Source organism: Vicia villosa, linkage group LG5 (genome assembly GCF_029867415.1).
Source record: "Vicia villosa cultivar HV-30 ecotype Madison, WI linkage group LG5, Vvil1.0, whole genome shotgun sequence".
Classification (NCBI taxonomy): domain Eukaryota; kingdom Viridiplantae; phylum Streptophyta; class Magnoliopsida; order Fabales; family Fabaceae; genus Vicia; species Vicia villosa.
Genome location: NC_081184.1, coordinates 128,589,824 through 128,616,505, shown reverse-complemented (window position 1 = coordinate 128,616,505; position 26,682 = coordinate 128,589,824). Strand labels below are relative to the sequence as shown.

The following is a 26,682-nucleotide window of genomic DNA, read 5'->3' as shown; positions in this document are numbered from 1 at the left end:
TATGCACAAATCAGCGCTCAGAAGCTTTGACTCAGAAGGTTCAGCATGCAACATCAGAACATGGTCTGTCAAGACATCAAAAGATGGTCAAGCATAATCAGAACATGGGTCTATGGAAGCATCAGAAGGAACTAAAGATCAGAAGCAGAAGTTGCTGAAGTCATGGTATCACGCTCAGAAGCACTTCAAAGTCAGAAGACAAGAAGATGCTCTGCACCAAGCTGTTTGACTCTGCACCAAGCTGTTTGACTTTGATGATATTCAAGTTTTTAGACTACACTTATTCAAACCCCCCCCCCCCCTTTCTAAGTGTTTTTATATCCTTCATGATTATTTCGAATATTTTATTTAATCTATTTAATTAGTTTTAACTATTAAATCACAAAAACCCTAGAATGGCCATCAACGCATTCAAGGGCGTACAACCTTGTGCGTGAACTACGTTGACTCTGATTCTCTATAAGGAGATACGTAGGCACTATGTGTGAACCATATCAAGGATTGACTGATGATGGTCGATTATGTGTGAACTATGTCAGGATGCACTGATAATGTTCGACTATATGTGAACCATGTCACAGAGTCAACTGATGATGTCCGACTATGTGTGAACCATGTTATAGATGGATAGGAGATGGTCGACCATGTGTGAACCATGTCAGAGAGTCAATTGATGATGGTGGACCATATGTGAACGTTGCCAGGGAGTAAACAAGTGATGCTCGACTATGTGAGGAAGTCAAATGATGATGATTGACTCTGTGTGAACCATGTTATATCTGGATGGGAGATGGTTGAGTATGTGTGAACCATGTTACAGATGGATATGAGATGGTCAACTATGTGTGAACCATGTCAAGGAGTCAACTGATGATGGTCAACTATGTGTGAACCATGTTAGAAAGTCAATTGATGATGGTCGACCATGTGTGAACGATGTCAGAGATGCATTGATGATGGTCAAATATGTGTGAATTATGTCAGAGAAGCATAGATGGTGGTCAACTATGTGTGAACAATGGAAGATAGTCAACAGAAGATGGTCAACTGTGTGTGAACTATGTCAGAGATTCATAAATGATGGTCAAATATGTGTGCACTATGGAAGATAGCCAATAGAAGACTGTCAGCTATATGTGAACTATGTTGGAGATGCATAAATGATGGTCAAATATGTGTGAACCATGTCAAGGATGCTCTGATAATGGTTGTTATGTGTGAACCATGTCAGGGAGTCAACTAATGATGGTCAACTATGTGTGAACCATGTTACAGATGAATACACGATGGTCAACTATGTGTGAACCATGGAATATAATCAATAGAGGATGGTCAACTATGTGAGAATTATGTCTGAGATACATAGATGATGGTCAACTATGTGTGAACCATGAAAGAGATTCAACAGATGATGGTCAACTATGTGTGGACCATGAAATATAGTCAACAGAGGATGGTCAATCATGTGTGAACTATGTCTAAGATACGTATATAATGATCAACTATGTGTGAACCATGGAAGATAGTTAACAGATGATGGTCGACCATGTGTGAACCATGCCAGGGAGTCAACAGATGATGCTTGGCTATATGTGAACCATGTCAGGGATGCACTAATAATGTCCGGCCATGTATGAACCATGTCACGGGGTCAATAAATGATGTCAGAGATGCATAGATGATGGTCAACCATGTGTGAATCATGTTACTAATGGATAGGAGATGGTCAACTATGTGTGAATCATGTCGGGGAGTCAACTGATGATGTTCAACTATGTGTGAACCATATCAGGGATGCACTGTTGATGTTCGACTATGTGTGAACCATGTCAGGGAGTCAATTGATGATGTCCGACTATGTGTGAACCATGTCAGGGAGTCAACTGATGATGGTCGACTATGTGTGAACCATGAGGGAGTCAACTGATGATGTCCGACTATGAGAAAACCATATTATAGATGGATAAGAGATGATTGACTATGTGTGACCATGTTACAGATGGATAAGAGATGGTCACGTATGTGAGAACCATGTCAGGGAGTCAACTGATGATGGTCGACTATATGTAAACCATGTCAGGGATGCACTAGTGATGTTCGACTATATGTGAGCAATGTTAGGGAGTCAACTGATGATGACCACTATGTGTGAACCATGTTAGGGATGGATAGGAGATGGTCGACTATGTGTGAACCATGTTACAGATGGAAAGGAGATGGTCAACTATGTGTGAACCATGTCATGGAGTCAATTGAGGATGTACGACTATGTGTGAATCATATCAAGGATGGACTGATGATGGTCGATTATGTGCGAACTATGTCAAGGATGCACTGATGATGTTCGACTATGTGTGAACCATGTCACGGAGTCAACTGATGATCTCCGACTATGTGTGAACCATGTTATAGATGGATGTGAGATGGTCGACCATGTGTGAACCATGTCAGAAAGTCAATTGATGATGGTGGACCATGTGTGAACCATGTCAGGGAGTAAACAAATGATGTTCGACTATGTGTGAACTATGTAAGGAAGTCAACTGATGATAACCGACTATGTGTGAACCATGTTATATATGGATAGAAGATGGCCGACTATGTGTGAGCCATGTTACAAATGGATATGAGATGGTCAACTATGTGTGAACCATGGCAAAGAGTCAACTGATGATGGTCAATTGTGTGTGAACCATGTCAGAAAGTCAATTGATGATGGTCGACCATGTGTGAGCCATGTTAAGGAGTCAACAGATGATGTTCGACTATGTGTGAACCATGTCAGGGATGCACTGATGATGTTCGACTATGTGTGAACCATGTCAGGGATGCACTGGTGATGTTCGACTATATGTGAGCAATGTCAGGGAGTCAACTGATGATGACCCACCATGTGTGAACCATGTTAGGGATGGATAGGAGATGGTCGACTATGTGTGAACCATGTTACAAATGAAAAGGAGATGGTCAACTATGTGTGAACCATGTCAGGGAGTCAACTGAGGATGTACGACTATGTGTGAACCATATCAAGGATGGACTGATTATGGTCGATTATGTGTGAACTATGTCAGGGATGCACTGACGATGTTCGACTATGTGTGAACCATGTCACGGAGTCAACTGATGATGTCCGACTATGTGTGAACCATGTTATAGATGGATATGAGATGACAGCCAATTATGTGTGAACTATGTTAGTCAGTAGACGACAACCAATTATGTGTGAACTATGTTACAGATTCAACTCATGATAGTCAATAGACGACAATCAATTATGAGTGAACCATGGAATATATGCATCACGTTGGAGGTCAATTATGTGTGAATTATGTCAGAGATGTGTGAACTATGTGTGAATTATGTCACAGATGTGTGAAATATGTGTGAATTATGTCAGAGATGCATAGATGGTGATCAACTATGTGTGAACTATGTTAGAAATGCATTGATGATGGTCAACTATGTGTGAACCATGCCAGGAATGCATTGACGATGGTCAACTATGTGTGAACCATGGAAAATAGTCAGTTGATGATGGTGAACCATGTCAGAGATGCATTATTGTGCAATAGTTATGCAATAGATGATGCTCATCTATTTGTCAAAGAATAGATAATACTCATATATGTCTCAAACAATAGACGATACTCATCTATGTGTCAAAGAATAGATGATACTCATCTATATTAATCATTAACAAATCGATAAAAAAATTTTAAAATATACTTCAAAAGAATCAAAATATGTTTTCATCATTTTTGAATTATTTTACTTAATAAAAATTTACTATACAAATATATTTCAAAAAATTCATCAATTTGAGCGCTAACTTTTCCCTCTATTAATTTTCACCAAAAATTTCCCAATTGTATGTTCCCTCCATTAATTTTCACTAAAAATTCTGCAATTGTATCGTTCCCTCTATTACACTAAAACCTTAAACAAAATTGAGCGTCTCTTTTTGTTATTCCTCTCAAAATGTTGGCTAGCCATCTCTATCTCATCTTCATTGTTTGCGACTGTCGACTGTGACTTTTCAATGGAGGCCACGGCCGCCGCAGCCGCTGCTCGCGGCGTTTCTCTTCAGTTGCAGACTCCGCCGAGGAAAGAATGGCGCGTTGTTTCTGAACATCATCATTCCGCCAGAAACCCCGACGGCGAGGTATGGATTTGATGTCGAAACACTTCACATTGTTTTTCTAGTGTTGTTTGGAGAGTCAGAGAAATGAACGTTTTTCAAATTTAGATACTTTATTTCTTAGGTTTTCTGGGTGATTTTTTGGACATTGATTTGGGATTAGGGTTGATAAGATAGCGGCTGATATTTGTGACTCGACCCTTTATTCCAGCTCCATGTAAGCCTGGTCATTCACGCGAAAATTTGTCAGTTAATGTTCAAGTATTCTGCAAGTGTTGAAACTGGGTTGTTTGCCTAAGTGAAGAGAGTTTCATTGAAGTTTTGGTTAGAACTGTGGTGAATCACTAATGACATTGTATGCTTCTGAATCCATTTTTTTTCTTGCATTCTGTCTGATTGCTTGAGTGCAGTTTTGAAGTGATTTTCTACACGGTTTATTAACTGATGCAACACCGGTTTTGTTTTGCAGAATTGAAGAGGGTTCGCAACTGATTTTCTTGTTTGGAAATGGATTTGAATGAAGTCTTGCTGAAAGTCTGGTTGATGGCATATGAAAAGAATTAGCTAAAGCTTACTTGAATTATTATATCTTGTATTTTGTTTCTTTTGATCAGTCAATCCTTGCTGACATTCTTTTGCTTTGATATTTTTGCAGTCAACACACATGGCCTCTCAGCAGATAACAGAAGAAGCTGTTTACCTTTGCACTGGAAATCTATTGCCCAAAGACATTGAGCAAATATCTTACTGGCTTCTAAATGAACAATATTCAGAGAGCTTTAAAAGTATTCAGGATTGTTTAAAACCCTTTATAAATGTATTCAGTCTCTATAACCATTTTATAATTCTTATTTGCATTATTTTCTAATAGGAATTAATGATATGAAAACAAGGAAAGGACTGGCCCTTGTTGATATTGTAAGAGAAGTGACAATGTGAGTATTGTATATCATGGCACTAATGTTCCTCCGGTGGAGAGACTCATCGATTTGGATACGAGTAGAGGCAAGTTTGTTGAACGAGTAGATCAATTTGTCAAGAAGTTTCAAGGAAAAGTTATCGATTCATTCCTAGTGAATTTCTGTTTAGATGATAAACAAAGCAACACTGTTGATCAATGGACAAGCTTTGCAGTTGCAAGGAGAGTTGGAAGAATTGATCTACTTTTTTTAGGAAGGCCTTATGCACCACCCAGTTTCACTGCTCAATGCAACCCTTATAAATTTGACTTTGCCTTATTTTTGGAGACCAGTGCTTCAGCTCTGAACCATCTGCTTCTTGAAAACTGTCTTATTTGCCATCCCATCAATTGTGACTTTATGCCATTACAAAACTTGAGATCTCTATGGCTTGAAGAAGTAAAGCTGGATGAATCTTTCATTGAAAGTCTATTATGTAATTATCGGTGATATCAACAAAGAAGACAGTTTGAACAACAGATTTAAAGAAATTACAGATTTGGAAACTGACGTTGTCTTTTCTATTGACGATGATGTCATATTTCCTTGCTCTTCAGTGGAATTTGCATTTGATGTTTGGCAAAGTGCGCCAGATGCAATGGTGGGGTTTGTACCTCGTGTACATTGGGTGGATTCATTGGTATGTTATTTTTTTACTTGATGATTGTCCATTATCCTTTATAATTTGGTTGCTCGATATTTCTTTTATGCCGCTACTTTGTATATCACATGTGTAATTTTGTTTCTAAAGCTGACCCTCATCGTAATCTGGGGACATAAGCTACTAGTCATGTTTGATGCATCTTTAAACCTGATGTGAACTTACGATTAATGTCTGTTAGGTTAGGTATATCTTTTTTCCCATGATTAGTTCAGAGAGATGAAAAATATCAAAAAAAACTCGTAAGTCTAATCTTTTAAGTTATTCAATGTTCTTGCAGAATGGTGAAGACAACAAGTTTAGATATGGTGGATGGTGGTCTGTGAGGTGGACGGGTACATATAGCATGGTGCTCTCCAAGGCAGCATTCTTTCACAAAAAGTATTTCAGTATCTACACAAATGAGATGCCATCATCGATTAGAGAATATGTAACTAAGAACAGGTTTTTATCTGAACCGAATGCCCACCAACTACTTTTATTCTTGTCAGATTTCAATCTTTCAAACTTTAGTTCCTGTTATTTTGTTAATTCTCAATAATTCAATTGATTTTCAAGGAATTGTGAAGATATTGCAATGTCTTTTCTTGTCGCAAATGCAACTGGTGCACCCCCTTTATGGGTTAAAGGTAATTTAACAATCTGTATCTTATTACATTTCCCACAACTTCACTTCCTCAATGTATATGCGTGTTTTCCGTCGAAATATATTTAATGATAATGTTCTCCCATTAAGCTAATCTTCTTTCAGTGAATGCAAACCACGTCTTCGAAATCTTCTTATTGAATGCTAGAAGTATTTTGTAGTCTGTTCTGTTCATTTAGATGCTATTTTTCCCCTTTCTCCTTCTTGAATAAGCTGGTGTTAATGTAATTTTGTGATGTTTGTTTCGAACCGGTAATCTACGAGCTACTTGAGAACCTATCACTTATCTTTACATATTTGTTTTATTAGGTGTATTTGAATCATTCGTGGGTGCAGGTTTACAGCGTCAGTTGCAGGAACCTGTCCACCGTACGATCTCGAGGTTCCACCGTAAATTAAATTGGTAAGTAGAGATCGGTAATATTTCTGTTTAATTTTGTCGAGATATATACTGTAATGAATGAAATCAAGGATTATGAAATGAAGAATTTAACGCTTTGAAGTTATTAATATAAGTTAATATTTGTATTGGCTTCATGAAATAAACTTGCTTACAGTTTCAACAATCCTTCAAATCACTGTGTTGGTTTGTTCTAATGATGTTTAGTGGCTTTAACTTTTCAGGTTCAATATTTCTTTGTTGGTGTAAAGGTATTGTTCCATCTACTTGGCGATCCTAGAACTCACGACGATATCTCTACCCGTATGAACATTATTGGATGTCACACGATTCTGTTAGAAATATGATGCTCATAGTGCCGGCGTCGTCCTCCTGTTGGCGGCGAAGTGAACGATACTGAACATTCAAGAGAAGTGTCTTCATTAAACCAAACCTGCCTGCTGTCAACATTCATCGCCCAAGTCCAACTCTTATGGTGCAGTCGTAGCATATATAGTTCATTGTCTACTGTCAAAGTCGTGAAATGAGCTATCAGCCATGTAAGTTTGGTTTGAACCTATAACTTCTAAGGTGCATTGTTAGTCTTAAGCTAATCAGTACGTTGGATTGGTGTCGCTTATAGTTGAGCGTTTTCAGAATGTTGTTCGCAATTCGTAAAATATGTTTAAGCTGTTTTAAACCGTAATTTGTAATACAACTATGTTTAAACTATTTTAAACCATAAAATGCGAATACATCAGCCTAATACTTCGGTTGGACGCATGATTTCAAATTATTTGGATTTCAACTGCAGGTGAGGAGAGAAAACACCAATGAAAGGATGAAGTTTCTTCAAGATCTTGTACATGGATGTAGCAAGGTGCATTTTTTCTCGGTTTCTTTTTCGAGGAATTTTGTTTCATTTTCTGATAATTATGTTGTTACAATTTCAGGCACAACTGTATTGGATGCTGTCAAGGAAGCCGTGGGACATGAAACAAAAGTTATATATGAACAGTCCCCATCATCAGAATTCATAAAATGCAATGGATTTTCTTTTGCTATTGTTGCTATTGGCGAAGCTCCCTACGCCGAGTGCGGAGGTGACAATTCAGAACTTGTCATCCCATTTAATGGAGCTGGAATTGTGGACTTAATTTCTGATAAAATCCCAACACTTGTGATTTTGATATCCGGAAGACCTTTGGTCTTGGAACAAAGTTTTTTGGAAAAGATAGAAGCTCTTATTGCGGCGTGGTTGCCGGGTACGGAAGAAAAGGGGATGGCAGATGTTATATTTGGGGATCATGACTTCAAGGGCAAGCTACCAATGACTTGGTTCAGAAGAGTTGAACAACTTGATCAATCTGTTGAGGGAGTGAATTCATGTGATGACCCCTTATTCCCTCTAGGTTATGGACTAGATTATAATAAGGAGAGTTCACATGATTAAGTACTTGAGTTAACAAAGACTTTTTGCTTTAGGGTTCAATGCGAGGAGATTGTGAACAATCCATGCATGTATGGTATAATTGGTTTGCCTTTTTTAACTACCTTATATATTCATAGGAGGATTTCGAGTATTGTTTTCTTTTGATATATCACAGTTATTTCTGTCTACAGGTCACTGGCAAGGCATTGATGTCCGATGAAATAAAAAACTATGTACAGTCTCTTCAGCAACAAATGGAGGTGTGGATAAGATCATAATTCTAGCCAGTGATTATAAAATAATCCAACTGATTTCATCATATTTTTGAATTTTCTAGGCAAGGTAGAATGCAAGAGGCTGAGATGGTATTACATAAGATGATTGATAAGGGTGTCAATCCTGATAAATCAATATACACATCACTAATAAACGGGCATGTCTCTAAAGATAACCTGAAAGAGACATTCCGTGTCCATGATGAAATGCTGCAAAGGGGATTTGTCCCAGATGACAAATTCTAGAAATTTTACCGTTATGCTACAATGTTATAGCTCTTTTGGTCTAAATTGACTAGGCATTTCACATGACAATTGCATGGAGTTAATTGTTTCTATATTGTTGAAGCAGAAACCTTGAAGTTGTTGCAGTTATGAAGCATAGCATGAGAGTTAAAGCATGCTTCCTTGCTCTTGTACTAAAGAAGTTGGTCTTGTTCTCCAAATACGTGATTGGCAGGAAGAAAGGGTCCAAGAGATAAGCAAAAATCAGGTCTGTTTAATACAAGAATAGTTCAATGAATTCGAGAAATATTGGATTGTACATCTATAATACACTCACTCTCTCTACTCAGACCAAAGGCAACTTTTTCTATGCAGATATAACATTCCTTTTCAAGTGAAATGTCTACACCTTCTCTACCAAAACTCAAACTTACACTTTTAGGGTCTCTTTGATAGAAGAAAATGTTATGTTTTCATCAGTAGTTACTAGTTACAAAAGTGTCACCTTGTTTTTACTGTGTTGAAAAATCCATATTTGAATGTGGGACTGTTAATAATTTGTTAGGGGTGTGGGACTGTTAATATACCGACTCTGCTAATCTTGTAAGCATGTCATAACTTTATGTTTGGAACGTGCATATGCAGTTCATTCGTTGCAGGTAGAAATTGGAAGGCTCAAAGGAAGGTTGACTGAAGTTATCAGTAACTGCGATTGGATCTTGGAATGTTGCTGGAAGACATCCATCCCAGGATCTTGATATTGATGACTAGATTTGTGCCGAAGAACCGAGTGATATTCTCGCTGCTCGTTTCTATTTATTTTACAATTTCTAGTTTTGTTCAATTGTTTCTAAATGTGAGTTGTTTTCACATCAGTAGGGTGCTCTCTACTGGGAGTCACATTTTATCTGTTCAGTGCTATTTTCCATTTCTTTAAAGAGATTATTCCTCATCCATTGTACTGCTTATATGCTATAATCAATATACCACTATTTCCTCCATATTAATATTGTTGTTTACTGTTTTTGTGAGTATTAAGCACATCAATTTTTGTGTTGACTTCCAAAACATAAAAAATTATTTGTGGTTGGTTTTGAAAGTTAAGCACATCTTTTCATAAAATAAAATAATTACAAAGTTAAATTTAATTTTTATATGGAACCAAAAACTTTTAGATTTTGTAGCATTTCAAATGAGTTGGTTTTTATAATATCCATTATTGCATTATTGTTTTGCTTGCTCAGATTTGAAAGCCAGTCAATTTAATTTTCATCTTACTTGCACTGGATTAGTAAATAAATATTCATACAGCCAAAATTGTGAAAACAAACAATGTTTTTCATTGTGCTCGATAAAACATTGAATCTCTTGAGAGTAGAGCTCTCCAAAAAAAAAAGTTCAAACAGGACTACACTCATTTGGCATAACATAAAACCTAGCCAAAATATACAACAATTAGATACAAATTAACGTACACCAAAATTTACATTTAACAAGTAACCGATGCAGCAGCTTCATCTCTACAAGATGTTTTCAATTTATAGCTAGAAGATACTGGGTAAGTTTTGATTTTCACACGATAAGATTTTACACATCCCTACATGTTTATGTTGATAAGAACAAAGATTAGTATTGGTTCAAAACAAGAACTAAACTATAATCTTCACAAATATGAAAGCTACATCAGAGCCACTGAAAACTCTATTTCTCTCTATATTCATCCGTGAGAAAAACCATTACAATGCTCATTAAGAATAAAAATAACTTTGGTTCATATATCCTCCGCCTACTGATCGAGCAGCTAATGCTGGCTTGTTTGGCACTGTTGCCCTGAAATGGTTCTTTGAGGGGGTAATGCTGATGCAGAATATCTCTTGGAAATTATTCAACACACCTTTGTTATACGGGTTTGCCCAACTATCATATCGATATATGAAGTTCTCATCAGTAGTCTGCCAGAACAATAAAACATACATGAATCAATCGAGTTGTATATTTAAAGCTTGTGGATTTAAAAGAATAAAATTTACCTGATTTGTACTTATCAAATATAAATGGAATGCGGTGAGGCCACCACCGACAAACCACATTGATATGAAGGTGTAAATTATTAAAACCATGGAGGCTGGAGTTTTGATCATTGCCTTCCAAATTGTTGTTTTCTCTGACGACATAATTCTTTTAATATAGATCCAGCTAAATGCAAAAACGTACACACAAAGTAGCATAGTTGAGAAGACAAACATGAAGAAGAAGCGATAATTACGCTGCATAACAATTTCCAAAGCATTAACATACATATCAAATATTCAAGAATGACTTTAACAGAAGTTATATCGGAAGAAACAATTAAAAGACCCAACTTAACAGCCCTGTACATTGGCCAACCCAGGGACAATGATGATCAAACCGTTCTACATAGTTATTAGAGATTGAGCAGCCTAACCAAAATTGGGGAATCTGACCAGCAAGTATCACAATACTTGACCTTAACAACAACGCCGTTGACTTCAACCTCCTTAATCTATGGCAACCTCAATTGGGGAGTCTGACCAGCACCAATATCTGCATTACTAACAAAACCTTCTAGTTCTGGAGGATGTAAATTACATGGAATTATGCCAGGATCTCGACCAGATGTTAACAAAAGAAGAACCAAGTCCTGAAAATGCGGTAGCATTAGCATTCGTTTAGAAAGCATATCTTCTAGTGTGCATAGCAAATGGAAAATGGTGAACTAATTAACCATTTGGTTTGAGAAGATTGATATTGTTGCTGCCCACAAAATCTTGTGCCATTCCAATAATTGTGCTTGGAAGACTTTGTTCACCATGGTGGTAAGCAGAGTGTTCAGACACATAACCAATAAATTGACCAACTTTTATTTCTTTGAACAACTTTTTCTTAAATGAGCAGAAAAGAATCTTTCTTTGACCAGGTTTAAGACCATCAACCATTGAGGGAATGGACCTTTGGAGATCTGCCCTTGAGAACAATATAAGCTCTTTGTTAATGAAGTCCTTGTAGTTTATAAGTTTCTCTTTATGATCGCGACAGGTGCTAGGCTGCAACAACAAAGATTGTAAAATATACAATAATTATACATCCTAGAAGAGTAAGCTTTTGTAAGAAAATTATTTGGCAATCACACCTCAAAATTACGCATCCAGATCTTCCTATCTTCAGCTTTTTTCTTACTGAACGCCATCTCAATTGCATTTCCATCAAAATCATCTTCCTAAATGAAGTCTTTTTTGTGCTTATCAAGATCTCGAAAGTACTCTCTCCCTTCCTTGGGAGTACTTGTACCCAACCCCTGCATAAATACCAATAACAGAATAAGCAAACAGTGAAAGAAGAATTATAAACATTATATGGAGTTTCCCGTGCTTACAAGTTAAAACAACAAACCTTATAGTACTTTATCTTCCAACTAGCTGCACTATTCCCCAATCTTTCTCTCCATGCTTCATATTCCGGTATAGAATAAAATGATAATATTGTACCATTTGAATGAGAAGCCTGCAGTGAAAGATAAATGTGGATATAATACCCAAAAGAGACTTTTACTTAAAATATCTACAACTCAAAGGATTTCAGGACCAAATAAAATAGACAACATGAAACATCAATCTACTAACCCTTATAACGGGAGTAGGGAACTCAACCATGAAAGATGGAACCTTAAGCAGTGATGGCCAAAAGGAATGAATGAAGTTAATCAGAAGCCCTTTGATGTGGGAGCCATCATGATCCTTAATCACACATAAACATGAGACTTTATAGCTTCGGTGATTAAGAAAACCATCTATAATATATTGTGTCTCATCCTATTCTATTGAAACTGAGCATAGAATTAAGATATTATTAAACTATGATCTTTAAGCAAGTAACCTCACCTGATCAGCCATAATCATCAAATGACCATATCTCAAAGACTTCACATTTGTGTACTCCTTGTTTTGCTGCAGCCCAAGTATCTTCTTTATATTTTGAATTTCTTCATTATCCATTATTTGTTTGCTACTAGCTTCCCGCACATTGAGCAATTTTCCTCTCAACGGAAACACACCATAGTGGTCTCGGCCCACTACAGAAAGCCCGACCATCTTCATACAACAAAAGAAGAAAAAATCAAATTAAGTTAAACATTCTTCATTCTTTGTATATGTTGGGGATTTGTGATGACATACTCTAAATTAAATGAATATATGTTTCAACGTTTTCTTTTAAACCCCAAAAATTGAAATGCATTTCTTTCTATTGGTATATACAATAAACAACTAACCGCAAGAGCCTTGGCGGAATCTCCCTCCGTCAATATCAAGGTACATTTCATAGAGTTCCTTCCACCAGCATCATTGGCATCCTCAAGCTTTACAATCCCACGAATCCTCTGGGTCTTAGTTCCATCAGTTTTTTTCCGATCTTTACTTTGTTTAAAATCTGCCCATGATAGGAGGGTGTCTACTATTCCAGATTTTTCAACTGCATAGATTTAAAACATGTGAGTGTAAAAAAAACATTTCCTCTAATTGATCCAATTACAAACAAAAAATGATGCATTACTAACCATCCTTAAGCATTGATTCAGGAACATCACACTTAGAACCAAAACTAGCTTGTCTAGTTGTTAGTGTCTCCTTAGTTTGAGAATCAAAAGCTGGATTGTCAATTAGAGCATTGACAAAAAACCCACAAATGATTCTTTACAGTATGAGCTTTCACATTGGCATCCTTCTTTTTCTTATTTATTTTATTCATTACATAGGTAGTAATCTGATTTGTAATGTAATCGACATGAGTCCCACCCTTGATTGTAGCAATTGAATTAACAAAACTGACCTGAAAAAGAGCAAATTAAGGTGTGTAAGACAAAAAATTAACATCAATAAACCTCCAAATTACTATACTTGAGAAGTTTGCTATTCACCTATTGAAACTGCCCATCGCTTAGACTCACAGAAATCTCCCACCTATCGCCTACTTTGGCATGAATCCTAAATAACAACAAACAAATCATGTTAAATAACAACGACGGGAAACAAACCGACACGCACAGATTGAGTTCCCAAACTATGTGTCTGAAGAAACAAACCTTGGCAGGGGTGTGGGTTTAGACTTCTCAGCACATTTCAGGAAGAGATCAGCGTAATCACGGAACGACTTAAAACGAATCAAGTTTCCATTGGGTTCAACCTTAACAGTTTTTCCAAGGCACCCTGCCATGTCCAACACACGCTTCTTCATCAAAGCAACAACATCCTCTTCAAGATAAGTCATCTTAAACTTCTCCATGTCAGGCTTAAAGGTCACCTTAGTCCAGTTCTCACTAGCTTTGCATTTGGTTATCACTGGTTCAGACTTCGTCCCCATATTATTTGAGAAAACCTTCATAACAAAACCAATCAACTCAAAAATCATAAGGAAGATGATACTCAATATTCAAGTAACAGAAAATCAGGCTTCATTATGATTTGCAAACAAACAAATATTCCAACAAATTCAACTTCAATTCGTAAAATCAAACATCAAAAACCCTATCAGAACCCTAAAATTGAACGCCAAATCCAACCCTAAAATCAAGAAACGAATCACTACCAGCTTATACTTCTTCAGACGACGTCCATCAGCAGTCTCAATGATAAACTCTGTTGAAAAAATGTTGGTGAGTTTCGCACCATAGCCATTCTGACCACCGGTAGTTTTTTCACATTATCATCATAGTTACTGCTAGTAAGAAGGTGACCAAAGATCAACTCCGAAACCGAGAAATTTAGAGATTTAGGGTTTCAAATTGATTTCTTCGATTGGGAAGTTGGGAGAAAGAATTGAGAAGTTGGGAGAATGAACAAGAAGAACGAATTTGAAGAAAAAATATAATATGAGTTTAAAAAAAATTGTAATCTAATAAAATAAAAGTTAATTTTAATTTGTAAGATATTATTAAATGAATGGGGACTTATATGCAATAATCAAAAGTTTTTTTTAAAAATGGGTCCCACAGTAAAGTTATTTTTACCATAGAGCTGATGTGGCTTAAATTAACTTAGAATTAATTAGGGTTGATTAGGGCTTTAATTCTATTGGTCAATTGCAGTGACTTCACCACTGAAGTCAAACGGGCGAATGCACCGTAGAATCTCCCTAAAAATAAATATTAAAATGCGGTCTACGTACTGGGCAAAATGTGATATCCTTGTTGCCTTAATAACCTGAAGACAAGTGCAATAGAATGAAGATCTTCGTTAAGATTAAGAGTTATTGTTCCATTTTGAACATAGTTATTGTGAATATGTTGCAATAATTCTCCAATCTCATGCTCAAAATGATGGTATAACCCCAAACGTTGGATTGAATCGATCAAATTAGCATCGCTCAAAGGGTTTGTAGGGACTAGCATTTGCCTCACATTTTCTTTTAGCATTGTAATCTGCTTCATTATTTCATCCAATTCCTGCACATAAAAAAATTTAGATGTTCGATTCAAAAAAACAAAGTTAAGTAAATGAAAATATAGTAAAATTAGCACCACAGGTTCCAAAAGATATTGAATAAAATGATCCCCCCATATGTCGGGATGATAATTTGCCGAACGTCTAGAGATATTATTAGTGGCTGGAGGAGCAACAAGTGATGATGTTGCTGAAACTGACATTATTTTACTATCAACTTTGTTTCCAACTATTTGGGAGTATCGGATACACTAAATGACTTCGTCTCAGTTTAAGGTTGCAAGTTGAGAATAACTTTACATGTGTTTATACTTATAGGAATCTTAGGGTCATAAGATAAGCAACCAGAATCACACAATAAAAGGGATCACCTTAACTTGTTTTCATACAAATTAGTTATGAGGTCTGGATTAATTCTTTTTTAATTCAAATTTCAAAGTGAGCTTAAGGAAATCACGTGAATGACATTTTCTCTCTCCCAAATAATTTTATTAGCAAAGCTTTAAGAATCATATTTATTCAAGAGACTAATTTAATAAAAAAACAAGGTGTAATATCTATGTGATGAGTATTACTTGTCTTCAAAGATAAATAAAATGCACATAAATAGGCCTACATTAATTTTTTTAATTTAAAAAATAAATAAAAATAGAAGATGAACCCAAAAAAATTATTTTGAATTGTAATACATAATAGATTTGATGTGATAAAGTTTTACCAAACCATTCATCAAAATAGAATAATAAACTTATAAAATTAATAGGTGAACAAAAATACAAAGATCTAGGTCGAAAAATAAATTTTGATGTCTGTGTGATTAATATATATATATATATATATATATATATATATATATATATATATATATATATATATATATATATATATATATATATATATATATATGAGATGTATCAAATAAAAACTTTATCTATAATGAGAACTGGGAATTTTTAATAATAACTATACGATTTAAAATCATTGCTCAGATATGCATTTATGTTCAAATAATATCAATATTATCAAGTGACTTGAATATCTCTCATTTGGTGTAACACATCATCAAGTCATTGAACCACACATCATTGATCTTATTGCGCAAATTAGACTTAATAATCTCCATTGCTGAAAAAGCTCTTTCAACGGATGTTGTGGACACCGGCAATATTGAAGCTAACTCATAAATTTGTAAATCAATGAAAATACTAAATGTTTCTCAATTTGAACCATCTTTATAGCATTATGTATATTTTACTAGAAGAACATAAGTTTCAAATTCATTTCTTATTCATTACAAAAAAAAAATTGATTTCTTATTGTTCCACGGTCATCATCAGAAAAGTCAGCATTATATATATTTTAAATTATTTATTTAAATTATAATACTTATTAATAATTATCAAAAATGATTTAGTAAAATTCATCCGTGTATCGCATAGACAAACGTCTAATTATTTTTTTAAATTAATAGTAGAAGATGGTATTGAATACGTGGCCTATACATAAATTTTACTAAATATAGATTTTTTAAGTTAAAATAAGATTGGTAGTGAGAGTTTTGCCATCCCTATTCTATTTAATTATCTTTTTATTATATAAAATTGACTAAATTAGTGCCCTACTTTTACTAATAAATTGATAAATATAATAAATTGATTATTCTAAATTGTCATAATTTCAAAAAAAATTGCCTAATTAAATTATTTAAATTCAAATAGTTATACGATAAATCATAGTTAAAATTTTAAAATTCTCATAATCACTTATGTAAAACAAAAATATCAAAGTATATATATTAAAAATTATAATTATTTATTGAATTAATAGTGCATGGTGGTTTTGATTTTTGAATGCGTACTCTATTGTATTCATAAATTCCTACTTACAAGTAGTAGCACTATATTATAAAGTTAATAAACTACCATTGTTGAAATATATACATTAGCTATATAATTTTTTTTGCTATATAATTTTCTAGAAACAGAGTCTGTCCAGCCTAGCCAAGCCTTAGCTTTGCCTATGAGAAAAGTTATTCCACTCTTTTCACAATAAGTTATGTGGCGTGGCGGTCTTAAAACTCTCCTCACTGATTTCCTAATTTTTTTTCTATTCCATCATCAAGGCTGACAGTTTCACATAACTCTTTCTATTCTATATTCCATCTGCCAAAACATTCATCATCCATTCCTCTAAAATCGTTCCTTATCATGTTCTTCAATATGTCGTCTGAAATATGATGTTTTCTTCTTCCAACTCCCACCGTCGCTTTTACGGCCAAACCTTTGAAAAAAAATCTAAAAGTAGTCGACAACACGGAGCTATGCAAGGTGGCACCATTAATGGACGGTTGTGTCCAACAACAAAAACACTTTAAGATGATCTTCATAGACAAATTTACGACACTGATTGTGATTCTGTTTATTTGGTAGCGTTTGGTTTTTGTATATTTTGTAATTTTATATGCAGTAACCGGCTGAAGCAATATTGTTGGCGGATCTTAATCAACATACCGCTGTCAGTCACATAACTATTCTGTGCCTTTTGGGTTTTCTGATTAAATTTTACATCATCAATATTATGTTTATTCTTTCCTCATTGCAGATTAATTTTGTTTCAAATTTTGATAAAGATTTTATGATTAAATTTGACATCAATATTATATGTATTATTTTTTGTTCCAAATTTTGATAAGGTTTTATGATTAAATTTCACCTCAATATTATGTGGATTCTTTCTTAGTTATCGTTAATTTTGTTCCAAAATTTTGATAACTCACCCAAAGAGACCTCAGTCCTACCTGTTAATTTTGTTAACAAATAAGAAAAGATGCACATTTTTATTTATATATTTTTTAAAAGAATTTAAAGAGAAAGAATAGAACGAAAATAAATCAAATTCACAAAGGAATCATTAAATTAGAGTAACCCACGTACTCTATTATAAGTTTACAAAAAAACTTTATTAAAAGTTTAGTAATCAATTAAATAAAGGACAATTAAATATTAAATATGAGAACCGCGTATAAAATAATTATATATTTATAAATGAGAACATAATAGTTTATTACTATACATAAAATTGTATAGAGTTTTTAATTTATGAATTGACAGGAGAATCACACATTTTATTGACGTCAAATTTTTTAAATGTATATAAGCATAAGATAATCAATTTATATAATTAAATAAATAATCATACAAAATTTGTTGGGTACAAAATAAACATACAATTTAAATGAATAACATAAGTAATGTATGAATAAATAGTATCAAAATAGTATGATATTTTTTATTAATCATACAATTTGTTTGACATTTATAAAATTTAAAATTTTAATCGGACAAGTCCCTCAGTGATCAATATATATATATATATATATATATATATATATATATATATAAAATATAAAATAATTGAAATATTAAAATTAAAACTTTAACGGGTCAATTACATCCAAATACGAAATAATATAGTACATATACACACATGTAGGGGTGGCAAAACGGGCCGAGGCCCGCCGGGCCGCCCGCGCACCCGCCAAAAAATAGCGGGTTGGGTTGTAATTTTAGGCCCGCCGCTCGCCAAAGCCCGCCCCGCCAAAACCCGCCGCCCGCCATAGCCCGCCCCACCAATGCCCGCCGCCCGCCAAAGCCCGCCCCTCCTCCAAAATTCCCTCTTTTTTAATTAATTCTAGTAATTCTAATTCTTGATGGTTTATTTTATATATTTATTTGTAAATATGTGTAATATTTTTTTAAGTAAAATTTGTTAAAAAGTTGGTTTTATAAAAATTGTTTTAAAAATTAAGTGAAAAATTTAATTAAAAGGTAAAAAAGCCTATTAATCTATTAAAAAAATGAAAAAAAATATAGATAAAAATAGGCGGGCAAGCCCGCCGCTCGCCAACCCGCCATCTTGGCGGGGCGGGCATGATTATTATGCCCATTTCACTTGGCGGGCATGCCCGCCCCGCTCGTTTTTTGGCGGGCATAAGGCGGGGCGGGCGGCGGGCGGGGCGGGCGGCCCGTTTTGCCACCCCTACACACATGTACTAATATGGTACACACATATGGTACTGTTATTAACACATTTAACTAAATATTGAATAATAATAACAAGAATAAGTTTACTATTGATTTAAATATTTTTATAAATAATTCCAAAATATATATATATATATATATATATATATATATATATATATATATATATATATATATATAAGAATAATATTTGCAAATTGATTTTTTATATATGAAACACACAAATATCATGTGTGCATATTAGATTGAAAATGTGCTCTGCACTTTCATTGATTTAATCTCAAAAGATTTTTTGTTACATTACAGTTGCATTGCATAACTGTATTATTCATCATCACATTTCATACCAAGAGTTTTAGCTAATATACTATGTCTTATCAGTTTACATAAAAAGCCCAATACAAGATACAAGCCCAATGATACAAGTAAGCTCAACATTTGAATGTTGACTAAGTCAACATTCTGTTTTACTCTAATACCCCCTCAAGTTCAAGGTGGTGGAAGAGACACGACTTTGAGCTTGTTCCTTAGTTCTTGGAAGGCATCACTTGGAAGAGGTTTAGTCATGATGTCTGCCAATTGTGCTGAAGCAGGGACATGTTGAATTTTAAGCTTATTAGCCATGACTCTTTCCCTTACAAAGTGGATGTCCAGCTCAATATGTTTTGTTCTAGCATGGAGGATAGGATTATGTGATAAGATTACAACATCAAGTTGTCACACAATAGAGTAGGAGAGAGATACTTAACTTTCAGTTCAGCAAGCAAGGATTGAAGCCAAAGCAACTTAGCTGTTGTGTGTGCCAGTACCCTATACTCAGCTTCTGCACTTGATATGACCACTAGAGTCTGCTTCTTGGAACTCCAAGAGATGAGATTTGGACCAATAAAGAGGCAAGTACCTGATGTAAATCTTCTATCATCTGGATCATTATCCCAATCTGAGTCACTATAGGCCCTGATGGAAAGATCTTGATTAGGAACAGTTGGTGACATCAACAGACCATGAGTGGCAGTTCCACTGAGATACCGAAGGATTCTCTTAACCATGCTCCAATGGCTAAGCCTTGTTGACAAGCCTTGTTGACACAAAAGGCAATATAAGGTCTGGTAAGTGTAACATACTGCAGAGCTCTCACAATCGAGCAATATAAGAGAGGATCCTGCATAGTGTCAGTTCCAAATTTACTAGGTTTACAGTGACTATACATGGGAGCTGCAATTCCATTGGCTTCCTCCATGTGAACTTTGCTGAGCAGATCCATGATATACTTTGTTTGTGTGAGGATTAGTGGGCCATTTGCTTGATATTTTACTTCCAGACCAAGAAAGTAGGATGGCTTCCCAAGTTTCTTGAGGTCGAATTCGTCATGGAGATTAGAGATTAGCTTGTGAATTAGAGTAGAGGAAGTACATGTGATCACAATATCATCAACATAAACAAGTACATAGATTGTAATACCTTGCTGATCATAGATGAATAAAGAATGATTACATCTTCTTGCAACAAATCCAAACTGAAACAAGGTTTTGTGAAGCTTCTCATACCAGAACCTAGGTGCCTGTTTAAGTCCATATAGTGCCCTATTGAGTTTGCATACTAGGGATTTGTTGTTATTCTCAAAGCCTGGTGGTTGCACCATATAGATTTCTTCTTCAAAGGCTCCATTCAAGAAAGCATTATTGATGTCAATTTGTTGAATATCTCATTTGTATGTCAAGGCCAATGTGAGAAGTACTTTGATAGTGGTTGGTTTAACGACAAGAGAAAAAGTTTCATGATAGTCAAATCCATATTGTTGGTTGAAGCCCTTGGCAACAAGTCTAGCTTTGTACTTGTTAAGAGAGCCATCTGAGTTTTCCTTAACCCTATTTGCAGCCTATGGCTTTTATGTGAGAGGGAAGAGAAGTGAGGGTCCAAGTGTTTTTGGAAAAAAAAGCATTATATTCATGTTGAATAGGTGAGTTGTTATGAGATAAAGAAGCAGAATTATGATTAAGATTGACACATGTGGTTACTAAGTCAGGTTAAGGAGAGATAATAGGTTGCTCATTTTGAAAAGACTGCTCATTGTGTAGATACAAGTCAGACTGGTTATTAGGAATTTCCATAGTTTGTGGCACAATTTCAGTTAATTCTTGATGGGTAATAGCAGGTGACAGGCTGTTTTTAGTGCCAGCACAATCTTGTGGAGTGTATGTGGGACACAACAAGTGAGGCCCAGGTAAAGACTTGGATGTATGACTTTGACTAGTGGAAACCGAGGTATTGACTGCATTGGAAAAAGGAAATCTATGCTCCTAAAAAATTACATCTTTAGAGATGTAAATCCTCCCTTCTTTGCGCAAACATTTGTAACCTTTGTGAAGAGATGATATCCCTAGGTAAGTGCACTCAGAGCTTTTGAGTTAAGTTTTTTTTTTTTGTTAAAGGGCCTGAGATGAGGGTAGCATGCACAACCAAAGACCCTTAGGTTTTGATAATCATGGAGTTTGTTGAATAAAGCATGAAAGGGAGAAGAATATGTAGGATAGGTTGAGGTAGGAATCTTGTTCTAAATTGATGTTGTAAAACTGTGATCCCAAAACTCTATGGGAAGGTTAGCATGAGCCAAGAGAGTCAGCCCCGTTTCCACTATGCTTCTGTGTTTCCTTTCAACGGTCCCATTTTGATGGGAAGTATGAGTGCAAGTTAACCTGTGAATTATGCCCAAGTCATTCAAGTACTTGGTGAATGGCCTGAACTCGCCTCCAAAGTCAGATTGAACATCCTTAATAGAGGTATGAAATTGAGTTTTAACATAGGCACGAAATTGTTTGAAAATTAACAATTCATCAAATTTCTTATTCAAAAAATATATCCAAGTGTACTTTTTAAATGTGTCAACAATTGCTAGATAGTAAGAATAACCTTGACTAAAAGGATTAAGAGAGACCCCCCATAAATCTACATGTACTAGTTCAAAGGGTGTAGTGTAAACATTTGAGACAAAGGGACATATAATCTATGGGATTTACCAACACTACGAGAACTACAGAATTCGGGGCACTCTTTTTTAGGTAAAATAATATTACAAAGTTTCAACACAGATTTCAAACTAACAGCATTAGTGTGTCCCAATATACTATGCCAAAGAGAAATTTTATACAGACATCAGAAATAGTTGTGGACTGATTATTAGAAGATAAACTGACTGTGTTGGCAGCTGGACCAGAAGAAGATGCCAAGGGAAGATTGGAGAAACAGTGCAGTCCACTAGTATCCAGGAATCCTTTTAAAAGAACCTCTTTAGATACCTGGGATTTGACAAAGCAATTGTTAGCATGGAACTCAAAAAAGAAATTATTATCTTTGGCAAACTTGGTTACATAAATGAGATTTCTAATGATGCTAGGTACATGAAGTAAATGATTTAAAGTTAAGGTTGTGTGAGAGTCTATTGGAGATTTGACATTGGCTGAACCAATTGACTTGATTTACATGCCTTGACCATTTCCAACCATAACTTTATTTGTACCTGTATAGCTATGTGTATGGTGCAGATTAGAGCTACTAGAGGTTAAGTGATGAGATACACCTGAATCAGCAAACCATGCTTGAGACTCCAGATTTGATGGAATTTGCAAATCATCTTGATGTGCTAAGAAGGCTGATGCTTGAGTTGAGTTAATCTGTTGATTCTTCTGCTCCTCATTAGGTTGAGCTTTTGACTTGAATTGTTATTCTTTAGAGGAGTAGGTTCAAATTTTTCATCATAATGATGCCAACAATCCATGACTGTGAGCCCATACTTGCCACACAATTGACATATTGGTCTGTTCCTAGTAGTGTAGTTTGTTCTGGCTCTGCCTCGACCTCTACCTCTAAAATTTCCTCTGCCTCAGTAAGACTCAGAGCCACCTCTGGTGGATTTGTTGTTATAATTGTCATCATTTTGAGCCACATTGGCAGTAGCATTGGCTAGAGTTATTTCCTGACGATACTTGTCTAGTTGTGCTTCTTGCACATATAATAGAGCTTCAATTTCATACAATGTTTGAGGTTGAATTTTACCATACACCATCATGATGAAAGGATTGAATTCCTCCAGTAGACCCTATAGTTAGCGTCAATTTGGTCACGTTCAGATATTGGTTCCCCAATTGCAAGGAGCGCATCTGCAATGGCACGAATGCGAAGCACAAATTCAAAAATCGAGAGATTTGCCTTCTTTGTAATTTTCAGTTCTGCTCTAAGTTGATGAACCCTAGTTTTCATCACTGCAGTGAAATACTTGTGAATCTGATCCCATATTTGGTTTGAAAATGCAATCATGGGTGATTCTTCGTGGTTTCCTCTTGACATATTTATTGTCGTAGGAAAGTTGGTATATCTAGGAGCAAGCATATATTTATTTTAAATGGTGGAGATTATGTGTTTTATTATTTTTTTTCTCTCCTCCATCATTTATTTTAAAAATGGAGGAGAGAAAAAATGACATATAATCTTCACCATTTATTTTTAAAATATAATGGTTCAGATTCATCCTCATGCTCTCGCATAAAAATGACATTATCATAATATATATATATATATATATATATATATATATATATATATATATATATATATATATATATAAAGGTTTAGATTGGTAGTCTTTTTATTCATGTCATAATGGTTTGCGCCATTTTGATTCTCGAACCTCATTAGGAAAACCTGAGAAATGGGTCGTTATCCTTCCTGGCCCAAATTATCAAACTTATGGGAGGTCCCCTTTATGCCAATTTCCCATGTACGACATCACTTTCAAGGACTATGGTTTCTGCTTTCCCTTCACCTCATTTAAGCGTTTTTTGCTATCAAGTCTAATGTTGGCCCCTTCTATGATTTTCCCTCTTTCTTGAAATTATATTTGATATTTCTAACATTTGTATGCTCTCTTTTAGATAAGGCCCCGGGTCGCAATATTTTATGTTATGCTTGACAGCACATGAGAATTCCATGGTGATAAGCATGGTTTGATTACTTTTACGTCATCTTTCCCACTATTGAAGTCTTTACCTTCCACTATAAAATATTTCTCTTGTCACTTCAAGCTTCTATATCTAAGGTATAAATGTGCGTATGAATTAATATGTGTCGTGAATAATTCTTGTTGGACACACTTTATTCGTTGTTGATCTAATGATCATTTTAATGCGTGTATGAAGGAGTTACATTTTCCCCCTAAAAATTTAAAGGATGGGGATTTAGCTTCATTTTGCAAGATCGAGAGTCACTCTAACTCTTTGTTCAAGAGAATCCATTATGCCTTATCAACTTTGTATTTTTCCTTTCTGTCGTAAGGATGGGACCTTAGTTAAGTCTAGTTTGTTTATAGTGTCGTGATTTGTGGTGCTCTTCTTTAAGTACTTTATTCTCTTTTGGAACCATGAACGATATGTAATATAATTCTCTAGGGTCAAGGGTCAAGTGGCACGTGAAGATGTTTCTTCGAGTTCAAGTTTTTATATATGCACTCTAATCCCACCTATGCCTTACCGAATAGGGGGAGTGGAGCCTACGTATCATATAAAATGTGAAATCTTTGTTGGGACTAGCCTTATTGGACATCTGCAATAGAATGAAGTTCTTCATTAAAATTAAGAGTTGTTAATATGTTGCAGTAATTCTCCAATCTCATGCTCAAAATGATGGTATTGTTGGGTCATCGAGAGGAGCATACACATTGAATCAAGAGCAACACACAAGTGAGAGAGACACCACATTCACCCAAAACCTTAAGGTGATAGGTGTATGGGTCCTCTCATTTATAAAGTGTCCAACCTCCATTTTTCTAATAAATATGGAACTAACAACTCACACTTGTGCACAACAATCTCCCCTCAAGTGTGAGTCCACCCACTATGCTCCCCCTCAAGCACAACAATCTCCCCCTCTAGTGTGAGTCCATCTATTATGCTCCCCCTCAAGCGGAAGTTCGGACACTACAAGGAGACATGCCACCTGACCACCATATTGTTAGGAAGACTTTTGATACAAGGAGTCGGTCCCTTAATTGAACCATCGACTCTGATACCACTGTTGGGTCATCATGAGGAGCATACACATTGTGTCAAGAGCAACACACAAGTGAGAAAGATACCACATATTCATCTAAAACCTTAAGGTGATAGTTGTATGAGTCCTCTCATTTATAAAGTGTTCAACCTCTATTTTTTTTAAGTAATGTACAACTAACATCTCACACTTGTGCACAACAGGTATAACCGCAAACGTTGGATTGAATCGATCAAATTAGCTTCCGTCAAGTGATTTGTAAGGGCTAGCATCTATCTCACATTTTCTTTTAGCATTATCAATTGCTTCATTATTTCATCCAACTCGTGCACATAAAAGCACTAGACAAGACGTTCCATTAAAAAAATAAAGAGAAAAATGAAAAATAAAATAAATTTATCAGCATCTGTTTTCTTTAGTAATTCTCAGAGCCGACCCAACCCGTTTAGAGGCCTAAAGCAAATTTTAAAGTGACGTCTTTAAAATGTATTTCAAAATATTAATTTGTGGTTGTTAAGAGTTGAACTAAATACCAATAGAAAAAGAGGCCTATATATTAACAATTCAACTACAATAATATATGTAATTCAAATGTCATTATATATTTTTATATTTAAATAAAAAAAATTGAGATCTTTTTTAAGTCCAAACTTTTAAGGCCTAAAACCCTAGCTTTAATAGTTTGGCCCTTGAACCGACACTGCTAATTTTTATATTAATATAAGACAAACTATATAGAAATAACATATAAGCGGAGAAAAAGTTATGCCGCTATCTCTTTTTAAATGACAACATTATTTTTTTTTTAAATTATATTTATTTCTATATACATGAACTTTGTACTCTTTCTAAAGAATCCATTAGATATTAAATAAAATTATTCCTCAAAATGTTGGGATGATAATTTTTCAAATATCTTAAGAAATTATTAGCGGTTGGAGGAGCAAGTAATGACGATGTTACTGAAACTGACATGATTTAACTATCACCTTTGTTTTCAATTATTTTGGACACAATGACGTTTTCTCAGTTTCAGGAGGTTGGAAGTTTAGAATAACTTCAAGTGTGTGTGCATATTTATAGGAATGAGTTTGGCGAAACGTTTACAATACGAAGTACCGAAAATCACATAATGAGAGGAGTCATCTTAATTTGTTTCCAAGTTATTTTGGACTTTTCAGTACATACAAATGAATGTTTGTTGTTTCATGCATTGCAGTGTATACCTTATTTAGTTTTAATCTGTTTTCAAGGGCCTAAAAAAATGATAAACATATTCTTTTTCATACACATATCCTTTAACTATATTTATAAGTATCATTAATTCAATTTGAAAAGAAGAGTAATTCAATTTGCATTGTAAAATGTAAATAACTTATAAAATTGAATTACCACAATTTTAACGGTGAATTGAAGTATCTTCA

The 26,682-nt window shown here is 34.9% G+C and overlaps 2 protein-coding genes, 1 long non-coding RNA gene and 1 pseudogene across 9 annotated transcripts; 2 read left to right on the top strand and 2 right to left on the bottom strand.

The window, feature by feature from the left end:
* The first annotated feature begins 3,886 nt into the window (after positions 1 to 3,886).
* Positions 3,887 to 7,878, top strand: LOC131607304 (glycosylinositol phosphorylceramide mannosyl transferase 1-like). 7 transcript variants are annotated; one of them, XM_058879322.1, is made up of 10 exons: positions 3,887 to 4,165; positions 4,611 to 4,675; positions 4,797 to 4,926; positions 5,013 to 5,740; positions 6,042 to 6,205; positions 6,320 to 6,390; positions 6,717 to 6,810; positions 7,032 to 7,346; positions 7,601 to 7,666; positions 7,740 to 7,878. In XM_058879322.1, exons 4-8 carry the CDS (start codon positions 5,510 to 5,512, stop codon positions 7,054 to 7,056), a joined length of 585 nt encoding a protein of 194 aa, XP_058735305.1. In that variant the 5' UTR covers positions 3,887 to 4,165; positions 4,611 to 4,675; positions 4,797 to 4,926; positions 5,013 to 5,509; the 3' UTR covers positions 7,057 to 7,346; positions 7,601 to 7,666; positions 7,740 to 7,878. The 7 variants fall into 7 exon arrangements, with proteins under 7 accessions (XP_058735305.1, XP_058735304.1, XP_058735302.1 ...); XM_058879321.1 differs by having other exon boundaries at positions 4,611 to 4,680; XM_058879323.1 differs by lacking the exon at positions 3,887 to 4,165 and adding an exon at positions 4,366 to 4,496.
* Positions 7,879 to 8,238: 360 nt separating this feature from the next.
* LOC131607305 (uncharacterized) lies at positions 8,239 to 9,719 on the top strand. The gene is made up of 4 exons (XR_009285248.1): positions 8,239 to 8,307; positions 8,410 to 8,478; positions 8,556 to 8,986; positions 9,364 to 9,719. It is a non-coding gene; the product is annotated as an uncharacterized LOC131607305 (long non-coding RNA).
* A 562-nt stretch (positions 9,720 to 10,281) lies between these two features.
* On the bottom strand, positions 10,282 to 14,504 carry LOC131605413 (DNA topoisomerase 2-like; annotated as a pseudogene).
* A 369-nt stretch (positions 14,505 to 14,873) lies between these two features.
* LOC131602447 ((-)-germacrene D synthase-like) lies at positions 14,874 to 15,443 on the bottom strand. Its single transcript, XM_058874566.1, has 2 exons — positions 15,251 to 15,443; positions 14,874 to 15,175 (listed from the first exon to the last, which is right to left on the bottom strand). The coding sequence occupies exons 1-2, from the start codon at positions 15,374 to 15,376 to the stop codon at positions 14,891 to 14,893; spliced, it is 411 nt and encodes a 136-aa protein (XP_058730549.1). The 5' UTR covers positions 15,377 to 15,443; the 3' UTR covers positions 14,874 to 14,890.
* Positions 15,444 to 26,682: the final 11,239 nt, after the last annotated feature.

Coding starts and splice junctions, on each gene's coding strand:
- LOC131602447 (XM_058874566.1), bottom strand. CDS start 15,376: ATGTCAGTTTCAGCAACATCATCACTTGTTGCTCCTCCAGCCACTAAT. Junction 15,176..15,250: donor AATATCTTTTGGAACCTGTG/GTGCTAATTTTA, acceptor TTTTATGTGCAG/GAATTGGATGAAATAATGAA.
- LOC131607304 (XM_058879322.1), top strand. CDS start 5,510: ATGAATCTTTCATTGAAAGTCTATTATGTAATTATCGGTGATATCAAC. Junction 5,741..6,041: donor TACATTGGGTGGATTCATTG/GTATGTTATTTT, acceptor ATGTTCTTGCAG/AATGGTGAAGACAACAAGTT. Junction 6,391..6,716: donor ACCCCCTTTATGGGTTAAAG/GTAATTTAACAA, acceptor TTGTTTTATTAG/GTGTATTTGAATCATTCGTG.